The sequence below is a fragment of the Rhinolophus sinicus genome, linkage group LG02 (assembly GCF_036562045.2).
Source record: "Rhinolophus sinicus isolate RSC01 linkage group LG02, ASM3656204v1, whole genome shotgun sequence".
Lineage (NCBI taxonomy): Eukaryota > Metazoa > Chordata > Mammalia > Chiroptera > Rhinolophidae > Rhinolophus > Rhinolophus sinicus.
This window is the reverse complement of record NC_133752.1, coordinates 136,030,216-136,055,324: the sequence shown is the minus strand read 5'-3', so window position 1 is coordinate 136,055,324 and position 25,109 is coordinate 136,030,216. Positions and strand designations below refer to the sequence as shown.

Genomic DNA, 25,109 nt, shown 5'->3' with positions numbered 1-25,109 from the left:
CGGGGATCGAACTGGCAACTTTGGTGTTACCAGCACCACGCTCAACAACTGAGCTAACCAGCCACCCCATCATCATTTTTTAAAAAAATTTTATTGGGGTATATTGGGGGATAGTGTGTTTCTCCAGGGCCCATCAGCTGCAAGTAGTCTTTCAATCTAGTTGTAGAAGGTGCAGCTCACTGGCCCATGTGGGAATCAAACCAGCAAACCTGTTTTTTGTTAAGGAGGGTGCCACTGTGAGCTGCACCCTCCTTAACAAAAAAGAGCTCATGCTCTAACCAACTGAGCCATCGGTTGCCCCGTCATCTGTTTTTTGTTTTTTGTTTTAATTGCCACTTGTTTGTTGAAGAAACTGGGTTATTTGTCCAGTGCAGTTTCCCCAAAGTGAAGAATTGATGTGAACTTAGAGCAGTAGGAGCTCCTTGCTTAACTTATCACTGTCAGCTTAAATATTACAAAATACGATCTTTATTGACTTTTTTTTTTTAAAATATGGAGTAGTACAAAGAAAACAATCAAAAAAGCCATACTTTCCTTAACAAAATAGCCCCTCTTGAAAATGGAAAACACATATATAAGGTTTAAAAAAACAGTGTTAATAGGTTTATTCACTCAATGGTAATAGCTCCATTCCTCTTCTGTATCTTCCTTTTTTTATCAGGTGACTAATCTGGATGACAGTAATTGGACGGCTGCATTCTCAGCACAGCGGCCAGGCCTCTTCACAAATGCTGAGCCCCATAGTGTAACAGAGGACGTAACTCTCAGTGCTGTGATGTTACGTGAGGATGATCCTGGAGAAGCTGGTAAGATGACTTGGAGCTTTGTACCAAACTAGCTTGTCATTTACTGAGGTCAAGGAAACTATCTCCTCCTATTCCTGGGTGTCATCATTAATTTTGTTGTTGTTGTTAAGCTAATTTGTTATGGGAATGGCTAAGCCATTTGATGTAATAGCTCTAGAAGGTTAGAACTTCACCTTAGTTCCCAGTTGGAGCAGTATCTTTCCATTTTATCCTTCAGTGTAAACAACAGCCTATTAGGTGATTAGACAAGTCTGTAATATTTTTATTTTCATATTTGTGCTATTGAAAGAGCTCCTCTTTTTCTTTAGGTTTAGTTTTTATCTAACATTGTTGACATGTTTTGCTTTGGCCTGGATGCTGATGCTTTTTTTTTTTCACATAGTATTTTGACCTTTCTAGTTTTAGCTTGGTTATTACCATTCCCCTTCGGGGGAAAAAATTGACTATAGTGTGTCTCTACCTACACGTTGTTACATAGGTTTCTCATCATTTTATCAGTATCATAAGTTAACATGTATGAGTGCTATATATTGGAGATTAACCCCTTATCAGGTATGAAGTTTGTAAATATTTTCTCTCATTCCATAGGATGCCTTTTCATTTTGTTGATTGTTTCTATTGCTGTGCAGAACTTTTTAGTTTGATGTAGTCCCACTTGTTGATTTTCGCTTTTGTTGCTTTTCGTATCACATCCAAAAAAGTATTGCCAAGATCAATGTCAAGAAGCTTTTTCCCTATATTTTTTCCTAGACGTTTTACTTTATCAGGTCTCATGTATAAGAGACCTTTTGATCATTTTTAATCATTTTTATGAGTGGTGTAAGATAGGGGTCCAATTTCATTTTCCTGCATGTGGATATCCAGTTTTCCCAACATCATGTTTTGAAAAGACTATCCTTTCCCCTTTGAGTATTTTGGCTCCCTTGTCAAGTATTAGTTGACCATATATGTGGGAGTTTATTTCTGGAGTTTCTGTTCTGTTCCATTGGTCTATGTGTCTGTTTTTATGTGAGTACCATATTGTTTTGCTTACTATAGGCTTTGTAGTATAGTTTGAAATCAGGAAATGTGATGCCTCCAGCTTTTTTTTTTTTTTTTTTTTTTTTTAAATGAGGGCGCAGCTCACAGTGGCCCATGCAGGGATTGAACCGGCAACCTTGGTGCTACCAGCACCATGCTCTAACCAACTGAGCTAACTGGCCACCCTAAACTTTGTTCTTCTTTCTCAGGATTGCTTTGACTGTCCTGAGTTTTAGTTTTGCAAGGTGAAAAGAGTTCTGTGGATGGATGGTGATGGTAGCACAACACTGTGAATGTATTTAATGCCACTGAACTGTACACTTAAAAATGGTTACAATGGTAAATTTTATTATGTGTATTTTACCACAATATTTTTTTGAAAAAATGTGGCAGTAAAAAAGGACTCACAGCTATGTTTTTAAGTTTTCAAACAATTACCTAGAAGTACATCAGTTAATGTTTTTTGTTCCTTTTCTTTTTGATGTGTTCTAGCATCCATGAGTATGTTTTCTGATTTCCTGCAGTCTTTTTTGAAGCACTCTTCAACTACAGTTTTTGACCTTGTAGAAGAGTATGAAAACATTTGTAGTGGTCAGGTAAGTTAATTCACTCCATTGTTGGTCAAACTTCAGTATTCTTTGGTTTTTTTGAACAGCATCATCCTGTGAATTTCCATACTGTATTTAAGGGAGATGTCTTGGGTATATTGGCAGGGGTGGTGTGGTTAGGAGGTTAGTCAGAATAGCTCTGTTTTTTACATCTTGAGGGTCCATATAAGGTTATTTGGGGGACAAAAGGATCCTGCGGCTGTAAAAAAGGAAAATCCAAAATATAAAAAGAACCCTTAAAAGTCAACAATAAGAAAACGTACAATCCAATTACAAAATGGACAAAACATGTTAATAGATCCCTCATCAGAGAAGATACATGAATGGCAAATAAGCTTGTGGAAAGATGTTCAGCATTAGGGAATTGCAAATTAAACAGTGACATGCCACTGTACACCTATTAGAATGACAAAAATCTAAAATGCAAACACCACCAAATGCTGGCGAGGATGGGAGCCGCAGGAACTCTCATTCTCATTCATTGCTGATGGGAATGCAGAATGGTACAGCCATTTTGGAACACAGTTTCTCAGTGTCTTACAAAACTAAGCATGCTCTTAGCATGTGAGCCAACATTCATTTGTACTCTTTGGTATTTACTCAAATGAGTTGAAAACTTATGTTTATACAAAAACCTGCATATAGATGTTTATAGCAGCTTTATTCATAATTGGCTAAACTTGGAAACAACCAAATGTCCTTTAGTAAGTGATGGATAAGTAAACTGTGGTATATCCAAACAGTGGAGTATTATTCAGCACTAAAAAGAAATAAGTGCCATGAAGAGACAAGGATGAACCCTAGATGCATATTACTAAATGAAAAAGCCGATCTGAAAAGGCTACACATTGTGTGAATCCAACTGTGACATTCTGGAAAAGGCAAAACTTGGAGACAGTGAAAAGATCAGTGGTTGCCAGGAATTCGGGGGAGTGGGAAGGATGAAAAGTGGAGCACAGCAGATTTTTAAGGAGTGAAATTATTCTGTGTGGTATTGTAATGGATACATATTATACATTTGTCAAACTTACAGAAGGTACAACACCAAGAGTGAACCCTTATGTAAACTATGGAATCGGGGTAATAGTGACGTGTCAGTGTAGGTTCACTGATTATAACAGGTGTACTGTGCTGGTGCTGGATATTGGTGGTAGGGGGTGAGGTTGTGCAGATGTGGACAGAGTAACAGGAACGCTCTGTGCTTCCCGTTCAATTTTGCTGTGAACCTAAAACTGTTCTGAGACTTCCGTTAAAAGGAAAAGGGCTTTAAGAAACTATTGCATTCAAGAATAATTGAAATAATAGCCGACATTTTTTGAGCTTTTAATATTGTTTCAGTAATCAGTCTCTGAATTGTCCATTATAAAAAGCAGTGGCTTCATTAACAGAAGCAACAATAATCACTTAGTGAATCACTGGAGTTAGGATTCCAATAGAAAATTTAATAAAGGAATGAGAGTACAGATAATACTTTTAATAAATACTGGCCTTAAAACAGAACTAACATTACTTTGTGAATACTTTTTAAAGGGAGGGAAAACCTGTTGTGATTCTTCAAGTTCTGAATGAGAATAATCCTGTTTCTTAATTTCCTTTGATAAAATAAGGAGGTACTATTCATAACCTTTGAGAAAGGTTTACAGTACCCTGGCTCCTTAAACCTTCTGATAAACAGTTTGTGTGTGTTTTGGGGCGAACATTCATACCTTTCATTAGCTTTTCACACATGCCTCAGTCCAAAAAAGGTTAAGAACCACTGTTTGAGAACAAGGAGGGACTTTGAAGTTTTGGTTAGACATGACAATATTTTAATGTGTATCTTAGGAAAATAATTTTCTTAATTTGTTGTATGGTGTGGGGGCAGAGCCCCAGAAAGCAGTTTCCAGGCTCTCGGCCTCACATAGACAGGTGCTGGCTCAGGTAGTAAATGGCCATCAACTGTTATTGTATGGCCATCAGCTGTGGCTAGTTGGTCGTCAGCTGTAACCAGTGAGCCATTGGCCACTAATATAACTGCTGTGGCTACGCTAGCAAAAAGGAAAAATGGGGGCTGGCAAGAAGATGGTGGCTGAGCCTGCAAGCGGAGCAATGAGGGTTGAGAATTGTATGGCTCCTGTTTCCTGTTTCTCCAACCCAGCCACCAGCGAGAATATAGTGGTATGACTCCCCCATCTATGGCTCCGTGGGTGTTCCTTTTTGGCCTCACCATGTCCTGTGTTCTTATGTGGGGAGCGGGACCAGAGACCCCGCCGGGTCTCCCGCACGACATATGGTATCAATTTTTCAAACATAATTTGAAGATGTCTTATTTTTAATTTTCATTGGTACTCCATTGGTTCGTGTTGTGATTTTGTCAAGTATAGGTTAGATTTAGCTTATCTTCTGATTAAGGAAAATGTACCCAAGGCTGTTGTTGAGTCTGAAATCTAGAGTATGTTAAACTTTTAGATATGTACTCACACAAACACACATTACTTCAAATTAGGGCCATTTCCAGTGGGAATGTTATATGACATTCAGTTAAAAAAGACAGTAGATAGGCAGGAAAAATTTGTAATACAAATATATACATGTAATTAGTTTTAGCACAATCTACTTGAAGAATACAAAGTTGTTACTCAAAATTACAGAAAACCTTACATCTGTGTTTGTACTTCAGGTAAATATACTGGGTAAAATAGTGAGCCGAGCAACACCTGGACTCCAAAAGTTTTCGAAAACAGCCAGTATGCTCTGGCTTCTTCAACAGGAGATGGTCACGTGGAGGCTGCTGGCGTCTTTGTACAGGTGAAGTTGTGTAGGAGTTGTAAATGAAACACGCACAATGTACCAAACCAATAGGCACATTAATTTAAAAGTTAGAGTAGGATGTGTTTGGAAATAGATTCTGCTATTTTTGATGTCTATCGTTTCTAATGCCTTCGTTGTGAGCAGTGAGTTAGGGAGGAGGGGAATATCAGGTCAAAACGCTGGTAGCTACCACAAATTAGATATGTATAAAGATTTAAGGAAAGCATTAAAAATACTGCAATACTTAGGAGAGGATAGATTAAGAAAAACTGAAAGATAGAGTTTATGTAATGTGCACGTTTGAAAGAAGTTTACCAAATTGTCCTTCTCTTAGATGCTCAGTGGTTTCGACTCTCATTCTGTTGCTTTCTCATTCTTGAGAGAAAATCATTGTGGGGGCAGAGCCCCAGAAAGTAGTTTCCAGGCTCTTGGCCTCACATAGACAGGTGCTGGCTCAGGTAGTAAGTGGCCATCAACTGTGATTGCATGGCCATCAGCTGTGGCTAGTTGGCCGTCAGCTGTAACCAGTGAGCCATTGGCCACTAATATAACTGCTGTGGCTAGGCTAGCAGAAAATGGGGGCTAGCAAGAAGATGGTGGCTGAGCTAGCAAGAGCGGATTGCAAAGAGGCGGATGCCGCCAGAGAGAATACAGTGGTATGACTCCCCTACCTATGGCTCCGTGGGTGTTCCTTTTTGGCCTCACCATATCCTGCGTTCTTATGTGGGGAGTGGGAGCAGAGACCCCGCAGGCCTCCCTGCACGACAAATGGCGCAGCGAGCAGGGTCTCCCGCATGACAAGCATATTTTATTTTTGTCATGTGAAACATATTAAAAAGTTAAATGTGTGTATTAGCAAGTGGATGTTAAAGACTTTGTAGTGTGTATTTTTAATAAATACCAATTTTGTTTAGGAGTCAATATCAGACTCAGAAGGCATTTACCACTGTATCTTGTTTTTAAAGCATGATGGCTAAGTTAATGAAACTCATTTATTAGAATGTAGGTTTGTTCATATATATAGCTTAAAAGGTGACTTTATATATTTATGTGAAATAAGGCTTTTTTGTTGTGTATTTTTCTCCAGAGACAGGATACAGTCTGCTTTAGAAGATGAAAATATGTTTGCAGTTACTGTAAGTTTTATAAGCATTTATATTTTATAAATGCTTAAAAATTAAAATGTTTTTATAGTAGTTGATTTTTGACCCTCCATCTTGAGTTTTTTTCATTTTTTAAATTTTACAAGTAGATAGATATAATAAAAGTTAAAATCAAATAGTGATTTGTATTATAGAGTAAAAGGTAAAAGTCCTCTTTACCTCTCTTATTGTTCAGTCTAACAATTTGGTATTGTATCCTGCCAGACATTTTTGTTTGCATCTTTATATATACATATACTCAAACAGTTTGGTTTTTTGTGTGGGATTTTTGTTGTTGTTTTTTAAGAAAAAATGAGAATGTCACTGTGAAATGCTTGGTTAAAGCTTTTAACTGGCCACCATGCTGCTCTAGAGATCTCTTCCTTTAGACAGAAGGCCCTCAAAGGCAAAGAAAGGTGTTCTTCACTGTCTTTTAAATCAAATATTGAATTTTTAGGGAATTTAAGGGGGTTGTCCTTCAGACTGCTCAGCAGAAACTGGGGACTTACTTTTTATGTAATCTGGGTAAAGTGATGCAGGATTCAGTGGCTTGGTTCCTAGCTAGGATGTTAGTCCGGTTGTTAAATCGTGCGGACTCCTCAGCAGCCCTGGAATGTCTTTCTTTCCAAAGAGACTCCAAACAGAGAGAAGATAGAGCCTGAAAGGAAGGAGTCCCCTGGCTCTGTCTCATTCTGTAAATGGTCTCCCCACATTTTTCTTTTCTTTCTCCCAGCAGACTCAGGGAACCCAGCCACTTTGCCCCCTTTCAGGAGCCAGTACCTTTTATTTATTTATTTTATTTACTTTATTTTATTTTATTAATTTTAGTTTATTCAGAATCATTTTCAAGCACTATAACTCCAACCTGCCAAAAGCCAAACCCAATTTTGTCTTCGACTGGATGGCACGATAGCCAGCTTTCCAAGGAAACTGAAATTCTCTAAACTAGCACCTCTCAAATGATTCTGTGCATGAGTCACCTGGGGATCTTGTTAAAATGTAGAGTCTAATTAAGTAGGTTTGGGGCGGGGCCTAAGTTCTGCATTTTAAACAAGCTCCCAGGTGATGCTGATGCTATTGTTCTATATACTACACTTGGAGGAGCAAAGTTCCAGACCAGGGGTGTCCAAACTTTTTTCAACGTTTTTTACCAAGGGCCATATGCGGTAAAATACACAAACAGCCGGGCCACTCACTCGACGTGAAGTACGTATTGTCTCATCTGGTTTATTTAAGTAAACTAAATATATTTTTGGAATTTGCTGCGGGCCAATAAAAAATGGATTGCAGGCCGCAGTTGGCCCGCGGGCCGCAGTTTGGACACCCCTGGTCTAGACCCTGTCTCTGTCTCATCTCCAAAATTTAATCCATCAAATCTTGTTGACTCTTATCTCTTGAGTCTCAGCTCTGACCATTCATCTGTATCTGTTGCCACCACTAACTGGAGCCATCATCATTTTTTGCAGGGATTATGACAGTAGCTTTCATCTAGTCTCCTTGGCTCTATACACACATGGTTTGTTTTTTTAATATATAGTATGATTTCATTTATACATTATGCTGAGAGGTTTTTCATTCATCAATATTTATTTGTTTTGTTTATGTGTTTATTTGTTTACCTTATTTTTTCATAGTATACCAGAGAATAAATGTACCATAATTTTTTCGGACATTTTTAGGTTGTTTGTAGTATTTTTGGTGTAGCAATCAATGATGCAGTGAACATTCTTCATACTTATTTACGTATTCGAGTATTTCATATATCTCTGGAAGTGAAATTGTTGGGTCAAAGTTTGACAGCGATTGTCATATTACCTTCCTAATAGAATGTACGAATTTACATGCTTACAGTTTGTGAAAATGTTACTTTGATATCAATCATTTGAATTTACCAGTTGGAGGGAAGATACCTCGTTGTTTTCATAGGCATATTATTGACCATTCATAAGGTAGAGCGTTTTTCATTCTTGAACGTTTATTTTATATGAATTCTATATTAATATTTTTTGCTTGTTTTTTGATTAATTCTTTACTCATATGTTAAATATTATCTCATTTCTGTCACTTACCTTTCAACTTGTTTAAGGGGTCATTATAAAGCAGGTATTTTCATAGCTAACTGATCACATCTGTCATGTTTTCCTTAGTTATTCATTCACTATCTTCTTTCTTGTTAAGGAAGGCCTTACTTACCTATTTACAAAATAGTCTCCAATGTTTTCTTCTAAATCTAAATCTTATTTTCTATATAATAAGCCCTTAAATTCATCTGGAGTAAGTTTGTCTAGAAAGAGATTTAGGTAGAAAGAGATTTAACTTTTTTCGTGTGGCTATCCATTTATTCAAGCACCATTTATCAAACAAATATATTTATCCTATTCATACATGGATCGTCTCTGGTTAATGATTTATGTGTAAAGCTACATTTGGCCATCTTTTGGAACTCTTTTATTAGCTCCAGTAAGTTTTCCACTTATTTTATTGGGTTTTCTATATTGGCAATAATCTATAAATAGTGAGTTTCCCTTAATCCTTTGTGCTGTCTTATTTCCTTGCTTACCTTATTCCATTGACTCGGAGCACCCATACAATTATATCAGTAATAGTATGAATTTTTTTTGTGTTCTTGCCTTTTATTAAGAATGCTTTTGTTTTACTGTAGATTAAGGGTTTTTTTTTTCCTTCTAACCAGCTAAGAGTTGGGACAGATATTGAATATAGTCAAATATTTTTTTTAGCTTCTATAGTTGTATATCTGCTTTAATTTATTAATGTAATAGCTTGCATTAACAGTTTTCCTAATGTTGAATTATCCTGAAATAGAATAAACTCTTGAGTCATGATGTATTCCTAAATATACTACTAAGTTTTCTTAGTTTATATTTTATTTAGAACTTTCCCAAACATATTTTTTTTGTGTGTGTGACTTACCCTCATCCAGTTTTGGTGTCTAGAATTGTGCTAGCTCTCCAGAACAAGTTCATAAATCTTCCATTATTTTTTTTTTGTGTGCTCTGTTTGAAGAATATAGGAATTACCTGTCCTTTGATGGCTTGATAAAAATATGCCTTTAAAACCATAAAGACAAGATACTCTTTTGGGGTTTAGTTACTTTTTATTTTCTGATTACAAAAATAATTCATGTTTGAAGCAACTATAGTGAAAATAGGAGAAAATAAGTATACATTTTTATAATAAATGATTTCAGCCACACGTCTATTAATCTGCTTTTTCACCTAAAATATTTCATTATCCCGTCAATTTTTTAATTTATTCTACAAATACTTATTTCCTTCCAACCAAGTTATGTGCACATCTAGGAAGATTATTTATCTTATATTTGGCTATTTATTGAACTTATAAGTTTTAATAGTTCTCCATTGATTGTCTTTGTTTTTTGGTAGGTAATCCTATTGTCTACAAATAGTGACGACTTTGACAATTTTTCTATGCTTATTACTACTTAGGGTTTTTTCCTGGTTTTATATACTAATTAGAACTTTCAAAGTAAAGTTGAATAATTGCAGGAATTCTTATTCTTTTTACCTTCTGGGTTTTAAAAGGAGTGTCTCTCTTTACGGTTATATATAATATTTGCAATAGACTTTAGGTAGATAGTCTGTTATGTTAGCAAAACATTCTTCTGTTTGTAATTTATCAGACGACATTTTGACATCTATCCAGATGTTCATGTGGCTTTTCTCCTTGAATCCTCAAATAAGATGGATTAATTGATTCAGTCACCATATATTATCCTTTTAATATACTGCTTAATATTATTTGCTAATATTTTTGTCAAGTTATCTTTTAAAGTCAGTCTTAAGAGCCTTGGATTGTTAAGTTTTATCACTTATCAACTTCTGCTGTGTAGAATAAAAAGATTTTAAAGTTTTAAAATGTTAATTTTCTAGTATGTCACGTGACTGCATCCATCTCTTTGTTATGATTTTTTTTGTTTCATTTTGTTTTGTGTTTTACTTTTCCCTAAAACAATATCTCTGGGGAAAACAGTTTTTAAATTCCAAGTATAGCCAAAGAATTAAAATATCAAGTAAAAGTAGCCACAAATTGATCTAGCAGTTTGAAATTTATTTATAAAAATTTTTTCAGAGATGAATATGCCAATTTGCTGTGTGATAAAATGTTTGTGGGTGATTAAATATACTTATTTCAGATTTGCTTTTACCATTCTATTGAAATAATTTTCTTAGAGCATCTTTTTTCTTCCTGTAAATATTTTTTCTAATAGGCTTTTAATGCTAGTGAAAAAGCAGTGGTGGAAGCATTATTTCAGAGAGATTCACTTGTCCGGCAAAGTCAGGTATGACTAGAATTTTTAAATATGTGTTTATAAAACATGGAGAAAAGGCAAATAAAATAAAAGAACTGAAGTTGTTTTAATTTAAAACTTTTTTCTTAATTTTCTCTTTCTAGTCTTTTTATTTGTAATTAAAAGAAATTAAGAACCTAATTATTTGGTTTTCGAGTGATAGCCCTAGTATTTCTAGGAATAGCCTGTTAAAAATTGTGTTATTCCTATAGAAAATTTCATTCTTTTGCCATAATATGTATATATCTTAAAGTAAAAATAGAGGTTGGAAAAATTACTTGGTATTTTTGAATCAGAAGCTTTTTTTGAAATTAAGGGTAGGAGTACTACTTCAAATAAAATACAGATTTTATAGTTAATACTTTTTTTTGCCTTGTTTTCCTTTCCTAGCTCGTGGTAGATTGGTTAGAAAGCATTGCCAAAGATGAAATTGGAGATTTTTCTGATAATATTGAATTTTATGCAAAATCAGTGTATTGGTAAGTCACTTTTATTCCCAAGGACACTTAACATTGATTTTGTTTATTCATCTTTCAGCGAATACTTCTTACTGCTTATTCAGTCTGAGAGCAAAACAGATAAATAACCCTTCCTTTATGTAATTTATAATTGTTTAAGAGAGTAAAAACAAATACATATCATGTTGGGTATTAAGAGCTTTGGAAGAAAAAGAATCAGAGGTGAAGAATAGAGGGTGATAATGGGTACTACTTTAAGTAAAAGAAGGCTTCTCTAAGGATATAACGGGTAGTAAGAGTCCTTTAAATAAAGGAGGCAAGCCATTCAGCACTCTGAGGGACAAGTGATCTGGGCAAGAACAGAAACTACAAAGACCCTGAGAAGGTAAATATTTGCACAGGAAGCAGGTGAACACAGCAAAGGAAAAAATGGTAGGGAATGAGACTGAAGAGAGCCAGCTCATGCAGGACTTTTATGGACAGGCAGAGGTTAAGGTTTGGGACTTTATTCTAAATGTGATGGGAAACCTTGAGAATAAAAGAATGATATGATCTGATTCGTGTTTTCAAACAGTCACCTGCTTTATTTTCTTAATCATAATTTGATTACACGTGTGCTATGTTTCTAACTACTTTTTTTTCTTTTAATTTAAAATTTTTTTTTTAAATATTTATTTTCCCAATATCTTTCAGTACTTTTAAATTATTGTAGGACACTGACACCAGAAAGTACCCCTAGGTTGAAAGGACAGTTTATGGAGTGGCTGGTTAGCTCAGCTGGTTAGAGCATGGTGCTGGTTGCACCAAGGTTGCCAGTTCGATCCCCACATGGGCCACTGTGAGCTGCGCCCTCCTTGAAAAAAAAACAAAAAAAAAAACGTAGCTAAATAAAAAAGATTGGAGGGAAGGACAGTTTATTTCAAGACTTGTAGAAAAAGTTCAGATTGCCTTTGAATTCACTAATACATGTACACACCGTTTGCAAGTCAATTATATTTTTTCTCTGCTCAACTAGGAAATTAGTGCTACTAAATGTTTATTAAATCTTGAGTAGTTTGATTTTTCTTATTTTATACAACATTTACAGCCTTTACTGACAGGATATAACCATTATGCCAAAATTCACCCATCAATATGCAACCTCATTTCCCATCTAAAATTAATGAGAATATGTTTTCCTTTAAATGGAACACAGATGCAGAGAGCCAGGAATTAAAGTATAGCCTTAAAGTCTTAAATTCGCACTTCAAATATCAAAAGAAGCAATTCCCAAAGTCATGAAGACATGGTAAAATAACTACACAGAAAAATAATGGACATTTAAGTCATTTCATTTTTCTCATATATAGTGAAAACATGTATTTATAACTTCAGGCTTCAGATAGCATACTTCACATAGCATATTTCAGATAGCATTATTCATTTAAAATAGACAAATGTTTGCAAAGAACATTTAATATAAATTTCATAGTTGCTTATAAAGTGGTACTTGAAAGGTTGACCTGTATAAGGAAATAAGTTCCTGTCAAGAGAGATGGTAAACTATAAATATAAAATATACCACAGTGTTAAAAACTTCGTAGTGCTCTATAGGAAAATCAATAAGGATAATGTAATTTTTCTGGGGGAAAAAGTTTAGCATTACAAATTTAAATGTAAAGTTTATATATGAATTCAATAAGGAATACCTTATAAGGAATTCAGTAATGGATTCAATAAGGCAAACCTTGCGTTGCCACATAATCATTTATTTTGTGTAAAACAATAAAAATAGTGTACTTTTTGAACATGGGTACATCAAAACCGAAGGTTAATATTTACTTTTTCCTTTATTGGCAACTTTGGATGCATTTTTAGGTTTTGGTTCCCAGAGGGCATTTTTTACAAATCTTGAAGCTGCACCTCTGTCCAGCTTGCCAGCCTTTTTCTTGTCTGTTATTTCCTTGACTCTGTTCCTGTACACTCTTGTTTCTTCCTAATTCCTGCTTTATTGGATGTTCCTTAGGATTAACTCCCTGAATTGCCAAATAAACCCAAAACATTGAATTTAATGTATAAGCAGAAACTAAATCCACTTTTGCTTGTTTGAGTGGCTCCAACTTCTTCAACAACTCATTTCTAGAAACAGACATGGTCTTCAGTATCTCATCTACAGCACCAATAGAATTCTCAAATGTTGATAAATAGTCATGAATTTTTGCTGGATAGTCTTCATTAATTTCCTTTCCTGCCATTATGACCAACTCACTGGTCTTCCACTCCTGTCTCCCAGAAAAATAATTGTGATTTTTCTGAGCAAAAACAAAATTTCAATTTTCAGGAAAAAAATTTGTTTTAGTTAAAATAACCTATTTAGTTAAAATAACCTATTAAGGTTTTTGTAAGTTTTTTATGACTTAGTCTCCCTTTTTTACTGACTAATGGAATCGAATAAAGAACCCAAAAACAGACCCACACTTAGTGACTTGGTCATTTAGTTTTCAACAAAGGAGTCAAAGCAATCCAATGGGGAAAGAGATGCCTTTTCAACAAACTGCAAAAAAAAAAAAAAAAAAAAAGGATATCTATGTGAAAAGAAATTAACCTTGACACCCCTCTCGCATCATACCCAACGATTAATTCAAGATGGATCACAGTCCTAAATGTAAAAGCTAAAACCATAAGTTTTTAGAAGAAAATATAGGAGGACATCTTATGACTTGGGGATAGGCAAGTGTTTCTTAGGTCACAGAAAGCAATAAATTGGGACAAAAATGATTTGACTTCATCAAAATTAAAAACTCATTAAAAGACATCATTGAGGAAATGAATTGTTGGCAAGCCACAGACTAGAAAAACATGTAGAACCTATAGTTCATAAACAACTGCATCTCAGTAATAAGAAGATAACCCAATAAAAAGGGCAAAGATTTGAATAAACTCACTAAAGCATCTAGATGAGTGGCCAATAAGGACATGAAATGTGCTTAACATAGTCATCTGTGCTAAAATGTAAAATGCTCTTTCATACTTAGCATTTTTGCATGTTTTTTTCTGAGTTTGTACTATTTTTCTTACTTTGACTTTGATTTTTTTTTTTAAGTAGACCTATTAAAATAACTCCTTTAAAAAGTAACTACTTTTTTCTTTCAGGGAAAATACTCTGCATACCTTGAAACAGCGGCAGCTGTCTTCTTATATAGGAAGTGTCCGCCCTCTTGTCACTGAATTGGTAAGTGTTCTTTGAAATGGAAGTTGTCCTCAAAGTTAGGTGATTTTTTATTTATTTTTTTAAAGTCTGAGAACTTCTCTTGGATTCTTGTTTTTGGTTCCTGAAGGTTTGCTCATACTATTTAACTCTAAAACTACTAAGTTGCATTTGAATTTGGTGGAATTTGAACATACCTACGATCTCTGAGTTGTAAATTTTAAAAGAAGATATAAAAAGTGTCCCTGATTTGCCAGCATTAAAAACAAAATAATTTTGGTCTTATAGCAAAGTTTGATTCTTCAACTAGAAGATGGTGACCTATGAAAGATCATTTAAATAGAAAATGGGGGGGGGGACTTTGTGAATTACTTTGAGGTTAGACTGGTCATTTTAGGATATGAGTAATAGGAACAACAGTGGATTTGAAAAGAACAGTAGTCTAATTGTAGAAATAAAGGAATAAAGCTTCGTGACAGGTCTCAGTATGTGAATTAAATGTTTATAGTGAGCAGTGGGAGAAATAAGTGGTTATGAAAAAATGGATAAAATTCCATTTGGTAACAAAAGAGGTTTTTTGTGAAAACTGTTTGGCAACTACTGGTAGAGCTTAAAATAAATTGTAGCTAAACTACCCCGTAGCAAGCAACAGAAAATCATTTCCTCTTAACATCTGGAAAGTGGTGGTTTCCTTTTCCAAGAAAGAGACCATGTTCCAAAATTGAATAATTGTGTCTGTCTACAAAATATTTGTGAAAATAGCCAATTGATCTATTGTGCATTTCATTTTCTGGATTGATAATTTGTATTACCATACACAGTAATATTTGGAATAACAATTACTTCCTTTCTTAAGTCACAATATTATAATTTTTCACTTGAAATTCCATATGCAGATCATGTGCTCTTTGCTGAAAAGTGAGGGCAGTATATCATCCCAGATGTTTAAAAGCACATTCCTTTCTATCTGTGAAAAGTAGTAGGTAGGAATAACGGGTTTTTCGGGGACGGGGAGATCTTTATTAGAACTCTGTTTTTAAAAAACAATTTTTCGGGGCATTGATGTGTTTTATGTAGCATTAACCCATCATGGGCTCTCATAGGTTTCTCAGGAGGTACTTTCTAGTCACAGAATAAATGACGATTCCTTCCGTTTCTCCTCTGCACTCATTTCTATCTAGGCCTGATTCTGTTTAGAATTCACTTGGCCATGTAGTTCCTATAACAGGGTAAAGATCAGGTCATCTTGAATTACGAATAGCACACCTGCTGGACTGGACCAGTGGTGCTTCCACCTTTCCTCACCTAGGCATGCACCTTTGAGGGCCAACAGAGTCCGTTTAGAATGGGCAGTGAACAGTTGTGTGACTATTTGGAACACTTGTGACCCTTCATTTCCTTTGTTAATTAACTCAATTGTAAATTAATTTATTTCAGTAATCAGGAGAGATTTATCATATCTTGATAGTGTTTAAATGTATGTGGATAGAAAGGATTTATAGTTGATTTTTTTTCTTTTTATTATAGGATCCTGATGCTCCTATAAGACAGAAAATGCCCCTTGATGATCTGGATAGAGAAGATGAAGTTAGATTACTCAAGTATCTTTTCACACTAATCCGCGCTGGAATGACAGAAGAGGTAAGTCATGTACACCCTGCTGTGCAGTTTTTAAATGTCATAGACTCTTTAAGTTGGAAAGCGTCTTTGTGACCACCTCCTATGCCTTCTCAGTGCAGTAGTAATCTTTTTCACAGTATATCTAGATGTAACTGCCGTTTGAACATTTCCAGTGATAAGAACACATTGCCTCAGAAAGCAGTGCACTCTAGTTTGTACAACTCTACTAGAAAATTCTTTATAAGGAGTCAGACTTTGCCTTTCTATATTGTACTGTGTATCCTAGGCATATCCCCATTATTTCTAGTTCTGATGTTTGCATTAAGAATAAGTCTGACCCAAATTGCTCTTCTATTGAATAGTGACTCTATTTATGCATTTGTAGACTGTCATGGCCCTCGGACTTCTCCCTTTTAACCTCACCTCTTTTTTCTTCTTTAAAAGATTTTTGTTAAATTATAGCTAGCACACAATATTATATTAATTTCAGGTGTACACCATAATTATTTGCCAGTTTAAACCTCACTCTTTAAAATGTAATCTCCTTTAAAAGGGGGGGGGGCGGGGGGCGGGGGGCCGGTTAGCTCAGTTGGTTAGAGCGTGGTGCAAAATAACACCAAGGTTGCTGGTTCGATCCCCACATGGACCACTGAACTGCGCCCTAGTTAAGGAAAAAAAAAATGTAATCTCCTTTGTGATAGTTAAGGTCTTATATGCACAGGCAGACCTCGGAGATGTTACGGATTTGGTTCCAGAACACCACAATAGGAGTGGTATATTTTTGCTGGTGGAGGGTCTTGCCTGCAACATGTAGGAAAAAAACGCAAAATCTGTGAAGCACAGTATAGCGAAGCACAATAAAATGAGGTGTGCCTGTAGAATATTAAGTATCTAATTAGCTTACTGAACGGCTTTATTGACTCTAGATGAGCAGTCTGATGCATAGAAGCTTCAAGCTTTAGGTATTACGTTATATGAGTACTTCTTTTGCAGTATTATCCGTGATGTTCTTTTAGATGGAAATATGTTAATTCAAAGTGTTTGTTCTTCTGTGTTATAAACCATTAGCATATATTAAGTAATTTCTTATAGTAGTAAGTCTGGGGTTATTAAGATCGTTCTTATTTTTTAATTAAGAGAAGTTCATATAACATATTCATTTATTCAGAAAATATTTAAGTCCCAGCCACTCTGCCAGGTGATGTGTAAGGTACTAGGAATTGCAGTGGCAAACAGGGATGTATTTTTTAAAACAAAACAAAAAATAATCACATTACAGAAAGGGTGTAAACAAAAACTCTCTAGGTCCCACTACCTTTACATAACCACAGATAATGGGTTTTTGTCTTACAGCCCTTTTTCTTTTATGCCTCTTTTTAACATAATTGTAATCATAGTATACGTTCAGGGTTTTTTTCCTTTTTTAACATCTTTATTGAAATCTAATTCACATACCATACCGTTCACCCATTTAAAGTGTACACTAGAGTGGTTTTGGTATATTAATTGTTTTTCATTGTGGCAAAATCTGTATAACAAAATTTGTCATTTTAACTATTTTTAAGTGTACATTTCAGTGCATTAATTACATTCATTGTGAAACCATCACCATAAAACTTTTCATCACCCCAACCAGAAACTCTGTAACCATTATGCAAAATAATTCCCCTTTCCCTCTTCCCCCAGCACCTGTGGCCTGTAATTTGCTTTCTGTCTCTATGAGTATGCCTGTTCTAGATATTTCATACAAGTGGACTCAGACAATATTTGTCCTTTTGTGTTTGGTTTATTTCACTTAGAATAATGTTTTCAAAGTTCTGCGTTCAGTTTTTATCACTCTTTTTTAGATAGCATATCAAAACATTTTTCCATGTTTCTACATAACTTTCATTATTCATTTCATAATTTTTAAAGCCATAAATCCAGAATGGTGTTTGAGATAGTCTTTAACTGGTTGAATTAATCAGGTTTTCTAGGTTCAAGAAACCCAACGGAAATTACTTATAAGGGGGGAATGGATTGCCTCATGGAACAGAGAAGTCTAGAGGGTTATATCTGACTTTCAGCAGGATCCTGGGACTCAAAAGATGTCATTAGGATACTGTGTCTTTGCTGAGCTCGTGGCTCTGCCCTCCTCTTCTCTGGCTTAATTCTCTAGAAGCCACTCCTCTGTGTCTGTCTGTGGTAGCCTCCAGCAGTTTACATCTTCCTGCCAGCTAATAATCCCAGCAAAAGGAGTGTATCTCTCTCTCTCAATATCTCCAGCAAGAGCCCTGAGGGTGATTCTTATTAGATCACTTGCCTAACCCTAGAGTTCAGAGATGGGATTAGGCCTTCCCAAACCATATGAACTAAAAATGGGGAAGAGATGATAGAACAACAAACTGGTATATCAAGTTCATCTGATTGCTCACATTTAACATACAGAAGTATCATTGGTACAGTGAATAAACAATAGCACCCTGTCATTCTAGAAACTAACAGTGTTTTTGTAATTCGTTTACATAAATCAAGGGTCATCAACCTCTTTAGCCCTATTTGTCTGTAGCAGAATTAAATGCCTGTGGGCACCATAGGAACCTGTTGGTAAGCCCAAAGTCAAAGAGCAAATAAAGGATTATTTAGTAAAGAAAGGCAGGGGAGTGGCCAGTTAGTTCACTTGGTTAGAGCGTGGTGCTAATAACACAAAGGTTGCTGGTTCGATCCCTGCATGGGCCTCTGAGCTGTGCCGTCCTTAAAAAAAAAAAAAAAAGGCAGAGACCAACCACAGAAAGACATGGATATGGTGATAAAGTGAAACACCGTTACTTGTTATCTACATCATTTTTTGTAATATCTGTGCCATAAGTTACCTAATCCTGTCATAGGCTGCTTATCACTCTTCTATAAGGCACAAGCACTTTTCCAGTACTACACCGGTTATATGACTAACTGCTCTTTCTTGTTTCTGAAGGCACAACGGCTCTGTAAGCGCTGTGGTCAGGCATGGAGAGCTGCAACACTTGAAGGCTGGAAGCTCTATCATGACCCTAATGTGAATGGAGGTATTTTAGTGGATTTTATTCTGAGAGTTGGGGTATATTTAGCTCTAAATGCTAATCTCTGTGAAGTACAGCTTTTGTTTTTAGAAATCAATGAAAGATACCATTTTAAACTACATACTTGTTTTCTTTTGCTGTTTTATAGGAACAGAATTAGAGTCTGTTGAAGGGAATCCATACAGATGCATTTGGAAAATAAGTTGTTGGAGAATGGCTGAAGATGTAAGATATAATCAAATATTTATTGACAATGATTTTTACTCTAGTTAATTAAAGGCCTGAAGGTACTGTAGTTCGGGCTAAAATTCCTGTTATGAAAGAACTTCCAATCAAATTGAGGAATAGGAGTTGGCTGACTTAACCACTAATCAGAATTATTCAGACACTAAGTAGTAAGATTAAACACTGACATAAGGCAAAAATATAAAGGAGGCACCAAATGAATTCTGAGAATAATAAGCCTTGAGCTAAAGTTGGTTCCCAGGAGAAATAATTGAATTGAACTTTTAAAGATTAGTAGGATATGGGCTGTTGGGCATGAAAATAAAAAGGAACTCTAGGTAGGATGCATAGGTTGTGACATGACCTATGCATTCCTAAAAATCATTGCAGCATGCAAAAAATTGTACAAAAACCCACAGGACTTTGGGGGAAAAGGAGTTAAGCATACAATACTCGAAAACCATCAGTGATACATAGAAAGATAAAAGCTTAATAGAAGCAGCACAGTTTCACACTGTTAAATGGTTAGGAAATATATAAATATTACAATAAATGTGGCATTTACCTTGAAAGAGACCTGAAGACTGCTTGTGGAATTGGGTGTCAGAGGGTTGCAGCTTGTGAGTTATTGGGAAGTGGTAAAAGGAGGTTATCTGAAATCAAACAAAACTATATAACACTTGATGTGTATCAGTTTAGCTTATAAAACACCTGATAAACTGAGTTAGCTGGTAGATGTTTGAGATGTGTTACTTTTGTGTATTTTGGTGGCCAGTTTACCTGGATGTAGTTTTCTGCATTCACTTAGCATTTCTTGTGGATGAAATTGTGCATAAGCAAATGGGAAATTTGCATTATGTTCAGATTGTTCCTTGATATGTCAATTGCTTTGGAACAAATTCACATTTTTAAAACAAGCTTTGTAGAAGAACTGACTGTAATGGGAAAGATGATTGAAAGAGGTAAATTAAGAACAGGCAATGGTGGTCCTCAAGTGTAGCTTAAGGATTGAGAACTTTTTTAATCGTAGATAGTGGTGAACCATTAAAACCTCAAGGGCACCTGACAGCAGTGTTTTAAAATTTGTGTGGCGATGGAAAATAGGCTTAAAATTGAGTGGACCAAAGGCTGAGAAACTAGGATAGGAGTCTCTTAGAATTATTCAGACACTAAGTAATAAGGTCCTCATCTAGGATAATATTTGAGAGTGGAAAGGAACGAAGCAAGAATTGTCACGATGAGTAATTGCAGACAGAAGGCAGAGGAGCACTTAGTTACATAGTAACAGTCTCTGAAGTATCTTGTTTGGATGATAAGAAAACGAAGTGCCATTAATAGAATCTGGAAGTAAAATGGGATAATTTGATGAATATAATTAATTCAATTTAGGAATTTGATACAAACTGAGGCCTGACAACTTCCATGTGTCTTGTTTTGATGTTGTTTTTAGGTCAGTGTCAGGTAGTGTTAGGTATTTAGAAACTTTTCTAGGGAAGAACACCTATGCAGGTTCTATCTGGAATAAAATTTGACTTATAAATCTTCCATTAGAGTTGGATCTGATTTTACACCCTGTATTTGAAATTTAGATCTTTGATTTTTCCTAAAGATTTCAGTATGACTATATCATCAAACTAAGGGGTCCTTCCTGCTGGTTACCCCACCAGATCTTTCACTAAAGTTTAGAAACTATCGAATAAATAAGTTCAGTTTAGAAAACATTGCAAAATTCCATATTCTGAAAATAATTGACATACTAAGAAAAACAGTATTCCAAATTTATTTGTATTTATTGTATTTATTGTATTTCAGGAGCTTTTTAATAGATATGAAAGAGCAATTTATGCAGCTTTAAGTGGGAATCTCAAGCAGGTATGCAGTCTATTTTTATAATTCTTTTACTGTGCAGTGAAATCATATACAGAAAATATTCTAATTGTGTATAATAAATCTTATAAACTTAAACTACTTTTCAAAAGTAGCAATGATAAAGAGAATGGAATAGAATAGCGACTTGAGCTGCTCAATGTGATGTATCCCATACACCAAATGATGTTTTACTATGTGAAATCAGACTTCAGTTTCTAAGATTGTAAATTTAATTACAGCATGCGTTTATTGAAGACTGATAGTACCCATAGTTTTGTGCAGCAGTTGCCACTAAGGCACAGTGACTGTGTGGATTGTCTTACGTGTGTGTGCTTCTCACGACCCCATTACCCTCTACATTTTACAGCTCTTTTGAGGGATTACATTAATTAGTTGAAACACCATCTTATATCAGCATGGAAAATTGATGCTATTGTGAACTCAGTATGGAAAAAATCTTAATACTATGTTTCCCCGAAAGTAAGGTCTTATTTTCGGGGAAACAGGAGTTCAGACTTCTTAGAAGATGTGATTTGGCGAGGGGGGTGGGTGGATTATTCAATATGATATTTCACAATCCACAATATTCTGTCATTATAGTGCCTTTATATGATTTTGATTTTCCTTTCTTTTTTGTTGACTATGTCTATGTTTTTCTGTTTTGGAATGGGGGGAAAGCTTCTTCCTGTCTGTGACACCTGGGAAGACACAGTGTGGGCCTACTTTCGGGTGATGGTGGACAGTCTGGTAGAACAGGAGATCCGGACCTCAGTCATGACTCTGGATGAAACTGAAGAGCTCCCTAGAGAATATTTGGAAGCAAAGTGAGTTTGTTGGTTTGTATTAGTCATGGTGGTTTGTAGTATGCTCTGTCAAGTTTATTAATATTATTTTATCCTTTATCCTGTTCTTTCTTTCAAAGTTGGACCTTAGAAAAGGTTTTCGAAGAACTTCAAGCTACTGATAAAAAGGTAAATATTACTATGACTATTTTATAATAACTGAAATAGGAAACTATAAATGTTATGCAGTTGTGCACTGTAGTTGAAAGGCAAAAAAATACGTGAAACCTATTTGTTTCATCTAAATATGTGATATGCATGTAATCTAATTTGTAGCTTTCCTTTTGAAAAATTAAAACATGTAATGATAAATTAGTAAGACTTTCTTTTTCTACATCTCAAAATAACCTTCTTAAAAGTAATATTCTTTAAGAATTTTAAAATAACCAAAGTAATACTGTATGTTCTTGGAACAAAGTAATCCAAAGGTGTATAAATAAAACCTGTATGATAATTTTCTCCCAGTCCCTTTATGGTGTTTCTCATTCCCCTGAGATGATAAAGCATATTGATGTGTATCCTTCTATATCTTTGTCCATACTCTTGCAAATACGTATAAATAATGTAGATATTCTGGTGTAGGACTTTGGTTTTTGTTGTTTTTCACATCATACCATATACATCACAACTTGGAGTTTTTTGTTTTTTTTTTCTTAATTCAATGATACTGTCTCCAAGTTCATGGATATAGATTTGACAACCTAATGTTCTTTTTTAATAGGTACATAATGTTCTATATGTAATTTTTAAATCATTGCACTTTTGCTGATATTTAGGTTGTTTTTAGCACTATAGTGAACATTCTTATATACATATATGCTCACCTACTAGTTCTGTTTCTTTAGGATAGGTTTCCTGAAAGCAGGGTTGCTGGGTTGAAGGGTGTATGTGTATTAAATTAATTAACTGGTTATAGCATTTAATTCATACTCTCACAAGTAATTTATTGTGTCCATTTCCCTGCATTCTCACCAGTCCCGTGTGTCACCCTTTTTATTTTTTGCCAATCCATCAGATTAGGTGAGAAATGAGAGTGCACTGTTCTACTCACATTTTTCTGTGTATTCATAAGGCTGAGTAAGTTTTCCTATGTTTATTGACCGTTTGTGAATTTCCTGTTCAGATCTTTCACCCATTTTTCTGTTGAGTTTTATCTTTATTATTGTATATGAACTCTTTGTATAGTAAGGAAATTAATGTTTTTTTCTGTCAAGTGTTTATTATTTTGGAGATTCCAACTAATGAAAATAAAACAAGAACGTCAAAGAATAGATATAAATGTTAGAAAAGGGGGAACATTTACATAATGCTGAAAGTGTAAATCTAGAAACTCAAGACTCAGAAAGTTACTAGAATTAATAAGATGATAAGAAGTTGTTAAAGTATCTAAATACAAAACAAAGTTACAAAAAATCGTAGCCTTTCTGTACTTGTTATAACTAGTTAGAAAAGCATATAGCCCTCCCCAAAAGTCCCATTTAAATTATTGACTGAAACTCTAAGATACCTAGGAATAAAAATTACCAAAGGTTTGAGAGCCTTCATAAAGAAAACTGTAGAATTTTATTGAAAAAGATGAGTAAATAGATATACCACGTTCCTGGATGAGAAAACTCAACGTAAATGTCATTCATTCCAAAATTAACATAGAAACCTAAACCTTTGGGGATTATTTCTAGGCAGAAAATTTCCAAATAGATGAATGAGTAAGAATGGCAAGAAAATTTGGAAAATAACAATAGTTATGGGATACTGTCTTAATAATAAAACAATATAAAGATATAGCAAAACAGTATAAAACTGGCACAGGAATAAATAATAGATCAGTGGAACCAAAAGTCCACATTAGATGTAAGAATAGATGAGAAATAAACAATGACAGAGGTGACCTTTCATTTTAGAGGAACTGGGATGGTTTATTTAGATACATGAAGTGGACAAAATTAACTTTCCATTTGGAAAGACAACAAAGCTAAATCCCTACCTCATGCTATGTATTAACATAAATTCCAGATGGAACAAAAGTTTGAATGTTAAAAATAAATGTTGCAAGAAAATTTAGACAACTAAGTAAAAATTTTAAATGTTGACAAAAAATAAACTGTTAAGCTTCAAGAAACCCAGCTGAAGGTTACTTGTAGATGTTTTTTTTTCCTACTTTGTGCCTATTCACTATTTTGACGGTTTTTCTTACTCTCGGTGCTATGTGCAGAAGAGAATACCCAAAGAATGCTTTTAATAACTACTGTTCATGTTGAAAGAAATCTTTATAGTTTATTTTGCTTAGGTCACATATGCACTTCCTTTCTGGTCCATCATGGAGTGTCAAGGAAAAACAGTAGTAAAAAAAAAAAAAAAAAAAAGTTTAATAACATTCACAGAGATTAAATTGTTTTATCACAGTTCTCTGCTTTCAAACATATTGTTCAGTCCTGGATTTGTAAGCCTTGATTAAATCCCAAAGGCAGTATCTTTCCCATGTTTTATTTTGATCTCCTGAGATCATTCATTTCCAGCTTTTTCTTTATGTGTGTTCCTTCTGAAGTTTGATATTTTTAGTTTAACAATAAGTACATAATACAGAATGACCACTAGGAGATTTATGGAAAATGTAAAAATTTTTTCAGAGAGTTCTGGAAGAGAATCAAGAACATTATCATATAGTTCAAAAATTCCTTATCCTGGGAGACATTGATGGTAAGATATTATAATTTTATTTTACTTTGTATGAGCTCTTTGTTTTCTTATAGTAATTTTGTAAAAAGTTATCAAGTCAATGCGTATGACTCACTACATCTTTTAATCTTCATAAAAAGTCTATTTTGATGCAACCATCTATTTAACTGTTAAATATAACAGTTTGGATTTAATCCAGAGTCAGTTTTATATGATGGTTGTTAACAATGAGATAGTGACTAAATAGCACTATAGGAATGTGGTAAATGTTCTTGGTAATGTTTATGTATCTTCTTTTGATTCTTATTCCTATTGTTGAATCTTTGCTTTGATGGCTCGTAGGTTTGATGGATGAGTTTAGCAAATGGCTTTCCAAAAGCAGAAATAATCTACCTGGACACCTCCTGCGCTTCATGACTCATCTTATTTTGTTTTTTCGCACTCTGGGACTACAGACCAAAGTAAATAAAAATGAACTATTTACCTTCTCTACAAGAC

General features: G+C 34.7%; 1 protein-coding gene and 1 pseudogene across 1 annotated transcript in view; one reads left to right on the top strand and one right to left on the bottom strand.

The window, feature by feature from the left end:
• The window catches only part of NUP107 (nucleoporin 107), a 40,741-nt gene that overhangs the window by 5,570 nt on the left and 10,062 nt on the right, over positions 1-25,109 (top strand). The window contains exons 5-19 of the mRNA XM_019748987.2: positions 662-806; positions 2,319-2,422; positions 5,094-5,221; positions 6,312-6,360; positions 10,616-10,687; positions 11,087-11,175; positions 14,287-14,365; positions 15,869-15,982; positions 18,915-19,005; positions 19,148-19,224; positions 21,037-21,096; positions 21,772-21,917; positions 22,016-22,064; positions 24,563-24,632; positions 24,954-25,072. Coding sequence (XP_019604546.2) covers positions 662-806; positions 2,319-2,422; positions 5,094-5,221; positions 6,312-6,360; positions 10,616-10,687; positions 11,087-11,175; positions 14,287-14,365; positions 15,869-15,982; positions 18,915-19,005; positions 19,148-19,224; positions 21,037-21,096; positions 21,772-21,917; positions 22,016-22,064; positions 24,563-24,632; positions 24,954-25,072 — 1,392 coding nt within the window. The remainder of the gene's footprint in view (positions 1-661; positions 807-2,318; positions 2,423-5,093; positions 5,222-6,311; positions 6,361-10,615; positions 10,688-11,086; positions 11,176-14,286; positions 14,366-15,868; positions 15,983-18,914; positions 19,006-19,147; positions 19,225-21,036; positions 21,097-21,771; positions 21,918-22,015; positions 22,065-24,562; positions 24,633-24,953; positions 25,073-25,109) is intronic.
• On the bottom strand, positions 12,906-13,388 carry LOC109456550 (nuclear nucleic acid-binding protein C1D; annotated as a pseudogene).